At 42.0% G+C, this 12,048-nt stretch overlaps 4 protein-coding genes and 1 long non-coding RNA gene across 7 annotated transcripts; 3 read left to right on the top strand and 2 right to left on the bottom strand.

Annotated features, from left to right (window-relative positions):
• The first annotated feature begins 41 nt into the window (after nt 1-41).
• LOC123472457 lies at nt 42-940 on the top strand. The gene is made up of 2 exons (XR_006646901.1): nt 42-241; nt 303-940. It is a non-coding gene; the product is annotated as an uncharacterized LOC123472457 (long non-coding RNA).
• On the bottom strand, nt 844-6,294 carry LOC116923816 (NFX1-type zinc finger-containing protein 1). Of its 3 annotated transcripts, none has more exons than XM_045174015.1 (7): nt 6,150-6,294; nt 3,907-5,217; nt 3,457-3,840; nt 3,315-3,398; nt 2,893-3,243; nt 2,435-2,829; nt 844-2,366 (listed from the first exon to the last, which is right to left on the bottom strand). In XM_045174015.1, exons 2-7 carry the CDS (start codon nt 5,177-5,179, stop codon nt 1,416-1,418), a joined length of 3,438 nt encoding a protein of 1,145 aa, XP_045029950.1. In that variant the 5' UTR covers nt 5,180-5,217; nt 6,150-6,294; the 3' UTR covers nt 844-1,415. The 3 variants fall into 3 exon arrangements, with proteins under 3 accessions (XP_045029950.1, XP_045029951.1, XP_032786250.2); XM_045174016.1 differs by lacking the exon at nt 6,150-6,294 and adding an exon at nt 5,421-5,809; XM_032930359.2 differs by lacking the exon at nt 6,150-6,294 and adding an exon at nt 5,462-5,808.
• Nucleotides 6,295-7,922: 1,628 nt separating this feature from the next.
• LOC116923832 (ER membrane protein complex subunit 3) lies at nt 7,923-9,030 on the top strand. Its single transcript, XM_032930398.2, has 4 exons — nt 7,923-8,161; nt 8,225-8,481; nt 8,550-8,711; nt 8,778-9,030. Exons 1-4 carry the CDS (start codon nt 8,013-8,015, stop codon nt 8,957-8,959), a joined length of 750 nt encoding a protein of 249 aa, XP_032786289.2. The 5' UTR covers nt 7,923-8,012; the 3' UTR covers nt 8,960-9,030.
• Nucleotides 9,031-9,208: 178 nt separating this feature from the next.
• On the top strand, nt 9,209-11,127 carry LOC116923827 (putative ATPase N2B). Its single transcript, XM_032930381.2, has 5 exons — nt 9,209-9,467; nt 9,547-10,040; nt 10,102-10,346; nt 10,418-10,850; nt 10,908-11,127. Exons 1-5 carry the CDS (start codon nt 9,362-9,364, stop codon nt 11,019-11,021), a joined length of 1,392 nt encoding a protein of 463 aa, XP_032786272.2. The 5' UTR covers nt 9,209-9,361; the 3' UTR covers nt 11,022-11,127.
• Nucleotides 11,059-12,040, bottom strand: LOC116923834 (60S ribosomal protein L24). Its single transcript, XM_032930401.2, has 5 exons — nt 11,913-12,040; nt 11,728-11,803; nt 11,576-11,661; nt 11,353-11,514; nt 11,059-11,267 (listed from the first exon to the last, which is right to left on the bottom strand). Exons 1-5 carry the CDS (start codon nt 11,915-11,917, stop codon nt 11,129-11,131), a joined length of 468 nt encoding a protein of 155 aa, XP_032786292.1. The 5' UTR covers nt 11,918-12,040; the 3' UTR covers nt 11,059-11,128.
• Nucleotides 12,041-12,048: the final 8 nt, after the last annotated feature.

The following is a 12,048-nucleotide window of genomic DNA, read 5'->3' as shown; positions in this document are numbered from 1 at the left end:
AAAAAAAAAAAATTTTTAAAAAAAAAAAAAAAAATAATCGAATTCACTAAATCGATCGTTAACGCACTTGATTTAAAGCGACAGCGAACGTGCAGGCATTTTTGAAACAGGTAAAGATACAGCCCTGAAGGTAGTGTTTGCTTTAGTCTAGATTTCAGGTGTGTGTCGTTGCTGGATACAATTCCCAACACAAAAAGAGTCCAACTATGTTGACGTTGTTTCACCGACCAATAGAAAACACGTAGGAGAATCTACCGTAACGTATTTGTTAATTACCCCGATTCTTTACTGGTGTTGACTAGGTCGCGTGTGACTACAACGGCTATACTTCTGTGATGCTTCATCGTCTTGCTTCAGCCGTTTCATCGTTCCAGACACACATCAGTTACGTTTCTGCTAGGGGAAAACGTACGCCTTTGATTGTTTGCAGACCTCCATACTGCAACTGTATGGGGCGTTTATTTGTCGGAAAAGGTCAATTTTATGCGAACATTGACCTCGTCTTTTCTTTGGAACAACAGCTACCTAATTTTGAAGGAATAAGAGAAAACGAGGCTCGAATTTTTCGTTCGAAAATGAAGCGATTTTCTATTCAGCTGCAATGGTTCAATAATCCAATAAAGTTTTAACAAAACACTGATTGCCGAATATGTGCTTAAAAACTCAAGAAGTGGCCATGGATGGAACATTGTTGCAGGAAGCCTCCTTTGGCCGGCTGGTCAATTTTCAAAGATAACACAGCAGTTAACTAGGAAATTTGGGGAACATGGATCCACACTGAATGTAGCTCAAGCGCAACGTTCAGCCAAGTTTGCACTTGTTTGATGCTCCATTTTGATCTACCTTGTTGCAGATATTTGTATTTTTACGTTTAAATCTTTTCAATCGCATTTGTTTGTTTAGACATTCGTTCCGGGCTATGGCAATTGAATTTTTAAAATAACGTTAACAGACCAGGGAAATTCAATTACACTTGACATTAAATTGTTGCTTAGAACGGGATGTACCAGAACACTAATCTTAAAACCCATAAATTGAACGTAGGCCGCCCTCGATAAGTTCGGCCTTACAAAGAGAAGAAAAACAAGTTGACTTGCGGTTGAACAACTTCCGCTCCCAAAACAGAACAAATAATTCAGAAGAAACCATCTGTTGCTGATATTTCAAAAAAAAAAAAGAATTTTCTACGACTCGTATGTAATTCTGAATCTTTTTAAATGTACACAGCAACGTCTTTCATACTTTTGCCGCTCTTTAGCGAGTTCCTTATCTTCTTAGGTTTAAGAACTCCCATTTACACTACGAATCGTTGGACGATTTTTCTTGAATGAAAGCTGTGTCGTTCAATATTCACGGCAAGTAGCGATAGCATTTCATTCAGCAATGGATAACTTATTATAAAAGTAGAGAAAATATCACAAACTCAAACGTTGTAATGACGCGATGCAATCGAGATCGGCAGGCAATTGCTTTTGATCCCGCGTCTGGATGAAGTGTGGTCCAATCAAGATCCCAGAACTCGGAGGGGTCAGATCAAACCTCATCATGGCTGCCACTGGTTTCAAAAGGGCATAAGCCTCATTCTCTTGGCTAGTTGTCCACTTTGTCTTGTCTAATTCTTCCTTTTGCAGAAGGATTTTTGCCTCTTCCAGCAATATTTGGCATCCATTGCCTATGGAAGACTGCGGCTCAACGCTCAACATGGTCAAACATTGACGGAGTAGATCGAGACGTCGCCACTGGAACAAGGCATCCGTCAGGTATTGAATGCTCCAACCTCCCTGGGCAGCCGCTAATGATTGCATTTCCATACTCTTGTCTTGAACAGCTTGATAACTGGCCCTCAAATCATCCGCCCAGGCTTTGTGCAGCTTAACATTGCCCGACTTGTGATCTTCGGTTTTATAGCAATAACTATTTTCCAGGTCTCTTCTAAAGGCAGCTGATAAACAGAGGTAATACATGCGCTGGTAGATTTTCCATTGCTCTTCGATGCTTTTGCCTTTCAGTAGCGAATCGGCCGCCTTCAACAGACCTTCATCCGACGAGTATTTGACTAGCAATTTTGTAACTTCCACTTGAAGGTTGATTTTAGTAATCGACCGACATCCATTGGCCACACATTCGTGGGATGTCATTCCTGCTGCTTCATCGTTGGGCAACCTGTTGTTGTTGTTGATGGTACAAGGGATCTTGGTCGAATGGCCGCATGGCAATAACGTTTCCTCCATGTACTGGCACAAAGCCACGGAATGTTGGCACTGATTGCGACATGGCAGTTGACAAGGATGGCCGCAATCAAGTAAAGCACCGCATTTCAATTTGCAGACAATACCACATATGGGAAAATGTTCCGGACATTTCACCTTTTTTGAAAGCAACAACAGATTATTAGAGGCTAAAATGAATATCAACCAATGTTTTAATAACTTACTTTGACCGTTTGTTGACTATGACGGTCGCAGCGAAGAGTTAGTTCATTGGAGAGTTCACCGTTATTGATCATGACTTTTTGTACGTGGAGCCAGAGTTTACTGCCAGAGCCGGCCAGCAATCGGATATTGCCGAGGATGTAGAGTCCGTGACGAGCACGAGAGAGGGCGACACACACTCGGTTAGGCGTCCGCAAGAATCCGACCGATTTGTTTGCGTTGTTGCGAACCAGCGATAAAATAATAATATCATTCTCTTCGCCCTGGTAATTATCCACCGTCGTGATGTGGATCCGATCGATCGAGCGCAGTTTGTATTGCGCTTTTCTATGGGCCTGTAAACTTCTCAATTGAGCAGCGTACGTCACCAACACGGTGATCTTTTCTTGCTGAATACCTTTATTTTTGAAAATAAGGCGTCATAAAATTAGTTTTGAAAATTGCAGGCAATGTTTTTAACCTTGTTCGCATAGAAAATGGGCCAAACGAAGAGTCATGGCCGCTTCGTGGCTATTGTAGTAACTACTGCCACCTTCCTCGCGAGCCTCCGGACGGTCGTGATCAAGGAAAAAGACGTTACGAGTCATAGAAGGTACAGCCGGATGTTTTAGCACGCTTTCGTGGTTCTCCAGATTTTTGTAAACGGAAGGAACGATTAAGCGAGCCACTTCAGGCCGCATCCTGTGCTGCACAGCCAACATGACGGACGGGACGTGGTTCATGACTAACCGCTCAAATAGCGACACGTCCATGTGGAATTTGATTGCTAATTTGTGAACGTTACACTGGGGTCTCAGTTGCAGATGGTCGCCTATTACCAACACATTTCTTATTAAATTTTGTTTTTTATTAAGGAGAAATTGCTCAGAATTAAATGTATACCAATCATGATGAGATGCTGACAACTGGCTGTTAACGAGGCAATAATATGTGGCTCTAAAACCTGAGCTGCTTCTTCTACTAAAACTGTAACAACAACAAAATGAAATTGATCCGTCAAACTGAAAAAGAATATTGTATATACCAATTTTGGGCTGTAAACGAGCGAGAAGATCACGTCTACGAGCGGCGCCGGTGGTGGTTAAACCGATGACGTCTACCGAGCGACACAAAGCCTCTTCCGACTCGGTTCTGATTGCATTGAATTCGAGAATCTGACCTCGGTATGTTTGCTCTAACTGCTGGAGTTTTTGCCAGTTCGGAGACTCGGACGCGAGATTTTGTTGCTGTGCAGTATTGAGTTTCTTCAAATTACTCAGTTTCTTCGCCACGCTTCGAATTTCGTCGACAGTATCCTGAATGCATTTCCTAAGGCCGTTCATGCGATACTTGTGATACAAGTAAGCAGAATCGGTATATTTTTTATAGTCTTGAGTTATGGTCTCCTTGAGAACCGACATTTTATAACCTAAGTCAATGAAGAGTTTTATTAAAAAATCATTTCTTATAGGAGATCACATTACTGAATTAATACCTTCCAGCAGTGGAGATTGCGATTGATTGCCGATTCTAATTAATTTTTTGGTGGATTTAAGGACGCCTTCCAGAAATTGATCGAGGGCCTGATTGGTTAAGCAAATGACAACAATAGGACAACGTTTGTCTCTCCACACTTCGCCGTAGCGCTCCCAAAATTTGTCCATTTTCGTGCGCTCGAATTTCGCCACCAGACGGGCATTATCTACCACGTAGTTGCCATCATCATGCCACATATGTTTGTTGTCCAACAAAGTGGCGATGATTTTGCGACCGATGAATGTCTTGCCCGTCCCCGGTGGGCCCTGAATCAGCGCCAATCGACGGGTCAGGGCAGCGTGAAGAGCCACTCGCTGGATCGGATTGACGCCCAACTCAACGGGAGACGGCCAGGTGCCAATGTTCAAAACGTTTCTGATTATGACACAAGTTCCGTCTTTCTTGGTGATTTGATAGTCGCAACGTGCTGCCCTTTTCGTGCTACTGGGATTGATTAAATAGCCAGGTACTCCAGGATCTTTCGTCCAGCCCAGTATGTGCTCTTTGAACGGGAACGAGGCTTCATCCAGATGCTGATAAGCTTCCATCACCACACGATAAGGTTCGTAAAAGACTTCGCATTCCAACATTGTGTAACTCTTTCTGATAAAGTCATCACCTATTTGGGATGGATTGTGGATGCTAATAATCAGCGAACCTTTTTCCAGTTCTTCGGGATCGCTGTTGGATACAGTGGCAAGGATGATAATTCGACTGGGTGCATTCCAAAGGCAGATCAGGGTCCCGTGTATCAATCGTTTGCTCTTCTCCCAGTCAAAGCCGGGCATGGAATCAAACCGGACATTGTAACGACGCCAAGTGTCAGGTCTATCGGGTACGCTGTGGCTGGATAGAAAAGAATTTTCGACAAAACTGACATTGCGGTAGAAATGAATTTGCTGATTTGGCTTGTCTGGTGGAACTTGTTGGTTGCCTTTGCAGAATTTTCCGATCGTTTCACGAAGTGGCTGAATAAAATCGGCCCAGAGTAATCGAAGGTGAGTTTCCAGATACGTGTCTACATTCAGATAAGGTTTCTTGATGCAGTTGGGTTTCAGTAATTCGTCTGTTGTGGCATCAGCATTGGAGAGCAGGTCGTTTATCAGAGGCATCAAATGCATGAGACGAAAGTCTGCTGCTGGTGGAATGGTAATTGGTTTGTTGCTTGGCACATAGTTGGTGAATTTCCCATTGTTCAATGGCTGTGATGGATCCACTTTCTTTCCAGACATGTTGGAAATCTAAGTATCTGGAACACGTTCAGAGGGATCTAAAAAGAATAAACAAAGAAACTTTCGTTAGTAACCAGTCAAGGTCAAATTTTTTATCTGTCAATAACTGCAGCATTTACAACCTAAAAAATTATAGCCTGTGGGTTATGAAAATGACTGATACTGTTCTTTAAAACATGAGAATTCAGAACAAACATGAACAAGTTTCAAATCTCATTGTCCATCAAATATCAACAACTACCTTGGGTGGAAAAGTGATAGCCAAGAAATAAGCAACCATACCAATAGCACCACATGACAAGTCTGGGCCCGGAGCACGAATCGTCACAACCACCAAAGAACCAAGACATTTATAAAATGTGCACCAACAATGTGGAGTTCCCCTGCATTCTGTCAATGTATACAACACCAGCAGGGAAAAACCTTTTGCCGTCACTGCCCACGCGATGTTGGCACTAGTTACTCAATCGGATTGCGTAAATTGCATAGTGAATTTTAAGTCGTCGTGCAGTCTGCTAAAAGGGGCGGTCAACAAAAGCAACTATGACTCATATTCTTCCCCTCTAGGGCTCTCTAGGATGTTTAGCGACTTGTAAAAACTTTCGAAATTTAAAAGGCACGTCAGGCAGACTTGGATTGGTCGGGCGTAATCTCAAGGAGTACGCGGAACTGCTAACAGATGGCAAGGAATTACTAGAACTTAACCCAAAAACAAAAAGAGGAAAAACGATTGTCACAAGAAATGTTATTCCGCGAACCCAAATATGATCTCTCGAGGAATCCCATTAGTGGGTTACCTGACCGCATGGATTCAAGAAAACGTAGACGACCCTGAAGTCTACCACTTAATATCACACGGATTAAACTTAAAACAATTATTACACTGACTGAAAAAGACCGGAAATGAAAAGATGTTCAAAACTAAACAAAGTTTTTGTTCTAGAATAAATTTTCAACACAAATTACTAACCGCGTAATATAAGAGTCCCAAAGCAACTGAGCCGTTGTCGCTAATGTGGATACCGTAGGGAGTTGTAGCAACAATAATGGTTTCCCCTTACGTTTCATGGCATTTTCATACCGATGTTTCTCCAGTATCACCTGAAAGTAACGTATGCGAAAACAAGAGATGATGTGTTCACAAACATAGATAATGATAAAGGGAATAGATATCATTTCGTGGAAGAGAGATGCAATAGCAATACACACCGATATTTGTAGCATCTCAACATTCAATCTGTTATTTGAAACCTGGTGCGTGTTGCAAAGTACACCGCATCACTTTATCAACGTTCCAGATTGATTTTTGTTTGGTCACTTTTTCCTTTTTTTAAATGACATGAGCGTTACACAAGTACGTAGTTTGGCACTGAGTCATGCCTTTTCGTAATCTCTAACAGAATAAAGTGCGTTTATCTATCCGCAATGAGGAGGACGTGTAATTAATGAGTCATACCAGCGTCACGGATTTTCCGGCACATTTCAAAAAGCTCCTCCCGCAGTGTCCCTCTTTCGTTAGCCAATTCAGCATAACGCATTTCTCCAGCTATACCAACAAGAACTCTAACTCTAACACGTGCAGATGCCATTGGCGCAATTATTACAGTATACGTTCCTAATAATCGATTATTTTTAAGTCTTTATCGCGATTCTCATATCTGTAAATAAAATATTTTTTACTTATACACAATATTGGCTGCTAGGCTATTTTTATCAGTTTGCTTTCCTAATTTTGAAGAAACGTAAATTTTCTGTCACATCTAGGGCTCGGCCCCGGTTCTCGAAAACCCGGGTTACCCACGGATCGTCGCCAAAAATAGTCGCCCATGGGCGATCCGGGTAGCCTATTTGCCAAAATGGGTAGGCTGGGCGGGTTTGATGGGCAAACCAGGTATAACCACCGCCATCTTGGAAAATGGTGGCTTGCAAAGCGCCAAGTTAAATTAAAAGGAAATTAGCAAAAAAAAAATTTTTGTGGCGGAAATTCAAAGCACGTAACTTTGTTTCAGGGAAATACCCGGGTAATCGGGTAGGAAATCAGGGCCAACCGGGTAATGGAAACGGTTTTTGAAATTGTGTTACCCACATGAAAACCGGATAGGTAGTGGGCACAAAGTCTCAAGAACCGTTACCAACCGGATCCAATTTTTTTGCTGAGAAGACCTACCCATTCGCCCAAATACCTAACCATTGGACACGAGGCCGAGCCCTAGTCACATCTAGGGATCGGCCCCGATTAGCCATAATCGGGTTAACCGCCCCGCCCCGAAATATAGGGCTCGGCCCCGATCCAAATTCGGGGGGACCTTGACCAGCTAACAACGGAAGGTACTGGCACAAAAGAGAAAAAACGCTGAAAAATAAAAATGTTTTTGTGTCGCGCCAGTATATTCCGTTGTTAGCTGGTCAAGTTCACCCCGAATTTGGATCGGAGCCGAGCCCTACCAAACGGGGAGCTTTTTAGTCGATCCGGTGTGGGGATAATCTTAATCGGGGAAGTGATTTCGGTGCTCGGTGCGGTGACATCGCTGATCCATGCCTTCCCCGATTATCAATGAATAGTGATTTAAATTGGCAGTTGCCCTGCGGCCAACAAGAACAAAATGTGACCCTAGTCACGTGATTCTCGTTGATTGCTATGACTCTGGCGGTGTCCCCGATTAGAATGTGATCGGGGCCGAGCCCTACTCACATGTCACATCGCATCGCATGATCGCATTAAGAAAAACTGGCAACAAGAAAAACTGAAAATCAATGTTTTCATAGTTCGTCTACTCTGTGGCGTTGACTTTCTGTCTCGCCTAATTAGTAAATAACTTGTAATTTTAGAAAAATGGCAGAACTATTATTGGATTCCAATATTCGATTTTGGGTATTTTTGCCCATCATTATGATAACCTTTCTAGTGGGCATCCTACGTCACTATTTCTCTCTCATTATAGCCAGTCAAAAGAAAGTTGAATTACTTCAAGTTCAAGATAGGTATGATTTTCATCTAGTATGTTTGTAGACTCATTGCTGATAATATAAATGTTGAATTTTTAGCCAGGCGCTGGTTCGCTCTAGGCTGCTGCGTGAAAATGGAAAATTTTTGCCTAGGCAAGCTTTCTTGATGCGAAGACATTTCTTCAACAGTGAAGATATGGGCTATTTTAAAACACAGAAACGAGCTGCTCCCACAACCAATCCCATGACAGATCCAAATGCAATGACCGATATGTTGAAGGGAAATGTCACAAATGTTCTCCCCATGATTATCATAGGAGGGTGGATCAATTGGGCCTTCTCAGGATTTGTAACAAGTATGTGTTTTCATATTCAATTTTAAAATCAAATATGACAAGGAACATCATGTTTCTGTGCATTACAGCAAAGGTGCCCTTCCCTCTGACATTGAGATTTAAACCAATGTTGCAAAGAGGTGTTGAACTTGTATCACTGGATGCTTCATGGGTATCATCAGCTTCATGGTATTTCTTGAATGTATTTGGGTTACGCAGTATATACTCTCTAGTCCTTGGAGAAAATAATGGTGAGAACATGAACTGTAAATTATGATAGTCAGCAAATAGAGCTCTAACTATTTGAATCTTTGCAGCTGCTGATCAGACCAAGGCCATGGCTGACCAAATGTCTGGTGCTGCTATGGCAATGCCGCAAGACCCTAAAGCTGCATTCAAAGCAGAATGGGAATCACTTGAAATTGTTCAACACCAGTGGGCCCTTCGAAATGTGGAAGCAGAATTACTTGGCATTACCTCTCATAGCAAGACAGATTAGATGAATTATTATTCTATTGGTTTTATGTATTACCTTTGTCTGTAAGTGTAGAATAAATACCTTGAATTCTAGTGTTTGTATAATATTTGATATGGCTGTAGGGATTATAGTTTGCCCTTAGCTGGTTAAGCCGGTAAGCAAAGTGGTGTCAGAATGATCGTGTTTACAGACTTACAGAGTTAAAGTTGATGTGAATGTGAGGAGTTGCAGCGGTTGAAGATTTCAAGGATGTACGGGAACTGGCAATGCCCAATTTCACTGCGTTCGTCTGCTTTGTTAAAAATTCTGTTTATTTTATGAAGTTTGCTGTAGATTATTTACTATGAAATCTAAAAGTTTTTGTTGTTGACAACGTTAGCTGTTCTATTGTTATGAAGAATCAGTTTAAAAGTTTATCCAAACATGTATAGAATTTACAGGGTTTTTCCCTTGCTGCCATTATGCGAAAAAACTTTCGAAATTACCTTGTTCCAACGTGGCATGTTGACACCGTCGTTTCTGGCTCACGGTAATTTTCGGTTGACATCCTTTATTTAATAATGCATACAATTCTGATTTTTTCACTAAACTGTTTTGCCTGCTGACAGGTACACGAACTTTGGGTACCGCAGAACCATTGGAAATTGTAGATTCAGGGCCATTGGCAACATACAAAGCCAGAATAAAATCTGGGCATCTGTTAGAAGACCAATGTCAACTTCAGGCCATACTCAAATTACAGAAGACATTTGATTCAATCAAGGGATACACACCAGCAACCCAATCAAATTTATTGTTGAAATGGCTGGGTATGCAGAAGAAGATGAATGCTCCCAAAGGTCTTTACATACACGGAGCTGTTGGAGGTGGTAAGACTATGATAATGGACTTGTTCCACGACACAGTGCAAACGAATCGCAAGAAACGCGTCCATTTCAACGCCTTCATGTTGGACATTCACCGACGTATTCACGCGCTGAAAGACGGTTTTGTTCGACAATCGGGCAGCAAAAACTCCCGCGCAACTAATTACGATCCCATTCCGCCAGTAGCGTCCGGTATCGCCAACGAAAGTTGGCTGATTTGTTTTGACGAATTTCAGGTGATTCAATTTTGTACTCGTGTAAAAATTGCCTTACAGTTTAATATTTTGTACTGAAAAGGTGACGGACATTGGCGATGCAATGATATTGAAAAGACTCTTTACCGAACTATTTTCTCTTGGAGTGATTGTTGTGGCTACTAGTAACCGTCCACCAGAAGATCTCTACAAAAACGGACTTCAAAGGACCAATTTTCTGCCTTTCATTCAAGTCCTTATTGACCACTGTCACGTTCATTGCCTCGATTCCGGAATCGATTACCGTCAACTCGCGGCGTCCAACAGCGAACAGAAGTTCTATTTCACGTAAATGTTTTTTTCAATTTCATTGTGCATCTCTATAGGAAGTTCTAATTCAAATTCTTTTTTTTTTACAGAACTCAGGAAAATGGGGCTGAAAAAGAAGTTAGCCGCCTATTTAAATTGTTGTGTTCCAAAGAAAACGATAACATACGGCCCCGCAATTTCATAGTGCAAGGAAGAAATGTTACCTTTAATCGGACCTGTGGGCGAGTTCTCGATACTACTTTTGAAGAAATTTGCGATAGACCGTTAGGGGCTGGAGATTACTTACAATTGAGTAAAATTTTCCACACCGTCATCATTCGTGGAGTACCACAATTGAACCTAAAACTCAAATCGCCTGCTCGTCGTTTCATCACCTTAATAGATACTCTTTACGACAGTAGAGTGAGGGTCATTATTAGTGCTGATGAGCCACTGCAACGGTTGTTTTCTAAGGAGCGAGATGCTGAGGTGCTGCTACAACAGACAATTTCCGTAGACGACACGAACGTGATTGGCAATCAGGTCTACCGAAAAGAAAGTTTTCCACAATACATCAAAATTCAATATCTTTTGTTTTAGGCTGCCAGTATATTTACCGGTGAAGAAGAGCTTTTTGCCTACGACCGGACAGTGTCCAGACTAAGTGAAATGCAGACTCAAGATTATTGGGCCATGTGGGACACGTCACGCTAGCTTAATTGTACATTATAGGAATAATGAATAATGTAAATTTGGACGTCGATGGTGGGTGTAATTCATACAGATGACAGTCAGAATACACCAGATGTTACAAAAACCATTTAACGTTTACCACCGACTTGGGGCTTCGCTTTCTGCGAAGGCCGCGCTGCTTTGGTCTTGGGAGCTTTGGCGGCTTTAGGTGGTGCCATGGCGGCCTTCTTCTGGGCCTTGGAAGCCTTTTGCTTCTCCTTTGCAGCCCTAGAATTCAAAAGAACTAGTTAATATCAATTCCCACAACCAACAAAAACTTACAAGAATTGCAATTTGATGATAAACAACTTACTTGATGGCCTGATCTCTTTGGGCCTTTCGGACCTCAGGTTTCTGGTTACGCTTGGCCAAGATTTCAGTCAAAGAGGCACCAACAATGGCACGCTGGAACTTTTGGGTCTTCCTGGTCTTCTTCTTGGCCAGTTCTTCAACTTGACCCTTCTTGTGCTTACGCCTGACGACAGAAAATAAGTTTAGAAACCCTGACAGCACATCATATTGACAAGTGCCGTTACCTGTAAAGAACCGTCCAGGTTGTGTTACGAGGGTTCCTCTTCATCAAATGTGCCCGCTCGCATTTTGAGTCCAAAAACTGGTAGGTCTATAATAATTGTTTATAATTATTGAATGTCTACCATCTTGAATGCTGTAGGGAAGCATTACGTACCCTTCCATCGGTCCTGACCATAGTCTTTCCCTTTCCGGGATAGATCTTGTACCCGCTGTAGTGGCACAGTGAAATCCTGTAACACAAGACGTAGAAAAATGTAGACAATATGTTGACACTCCATTTAGACCACTTTAACTTGTGATGAAACTGAAATATCCGGATGAAAATGACGGATTACTTACTTCATTGTGGCTTATTCGGAGACGAAGTGGGCTAAGAAAAAAAATCTCGTCAACTGATGTGAAGCCTCTTCTCTTCCTTTCTTCTCTCGTAGCGACTGCAGCTCTGTTGCCGGATTTGAAAAATTCGATATTGTTT

This window comes from Daphnia magna, linkage group LG5 (genome assembly GCF_020631705.1).
Source record: "Daphnia magna isolate NIES linkage group LG5, ASM2063170v1.1, whole genome shotgun sequence".
Taxonomy (NCBI): domain Eukaryota; kingdom Metazoa; phylum Arthropoda; class Branchiopoda; order Diplostraca; family Daphniidae; genus Daphnia; species Daphnia magna.
Note: the sequence above shows the minus strand (reverse complement) of the source record. Positions and strands in the feature narration are given on the sequence as shown.

Excerpts from the sequence above, each read along its gene's own strand:
- LOC116923816 (XM_045174015.1), bottom strand. The coding sequence starts at position 5,179 with ATGTCTGGAAAGAAAGTGGATCCATCACAGCCATTGAACAATGGGAAA. Across the intron at positions 3,399-3,456 it reads TCGTTTACAGCCCAAAATTG|TTTTAGTAGAAGAAGCAGCT; the intron begins GTATATACAATA and ends TTGTTGTTACAG. Across the intron at positions 2,830-2,892 it reads CCATTTTCTATGCGAACAAG|GTATTCAGCAAGAAAAGATC; the intron begins GTTAAAAACATT and ends TCAAAAATAAAG.
- LOC116923832 (XM_032930398.2), top strand. The coding sequence starts at position 8,013 with ATGGCAGAACTATTATTGGATTCCAATATTCGATTTTGGGTATTTTTG. Across the intron at positions 8,482-8,549 it reads CTTCTCAGGATTTGTAACAA|CAAAGGTGCCCTTCCCTCTG; the intron begins GTATGTGTTTTC and ends TGTGCATTACAG. Across the intron at positions 8,712-8,777 it reads AGTCCTTGGAGAAAATAATG|CTGCTGATCAGACCAAGGCC; the intron begins GTGAGAACATGA and ends GAATCTTTGCAG.
- LOC116923827 (XM_032930381.2), top strand. The coding sequence starts at position 9,362 with ATGTATAGAATTTACAGGGTTTTTCCCTTGCTGCCATTATGCGAAAAA. Across the intron at positions 10,041-10,101 it reads TTTGTTTTGACGAATTTCAG|GTGACGGACATTGGCGATGC; the intron begins GTGATTCAATTT and ends TGTACTGAAAAG. Across the intron at positions 10,347-10,417 it reads GAACAGAAGTTCTATTTCAC|AACTCAGGAAAATGGGGCTG; the intron begins GTAAATGTTTTT and ends TTTTTTTTACAG.
- LOC116923834 (XM_032930401.2), bottom strand. Across the intron at positions 11,662-11,727 it reads TGGTCAGGACCGATGGAAGG|ACCTACCAGTTTTTGGACTC; the intron begins GTACGTAATGCT and ends CAATTATTATAG. Across the intron at positions 11,268-11,352 it reads CAAAGAGATCAGGCCATCAA|GGCTGCAAAGGAGAAGCAAA; the intron begins GTAAGTTGTTTA and ends TTTGAATTCTAG.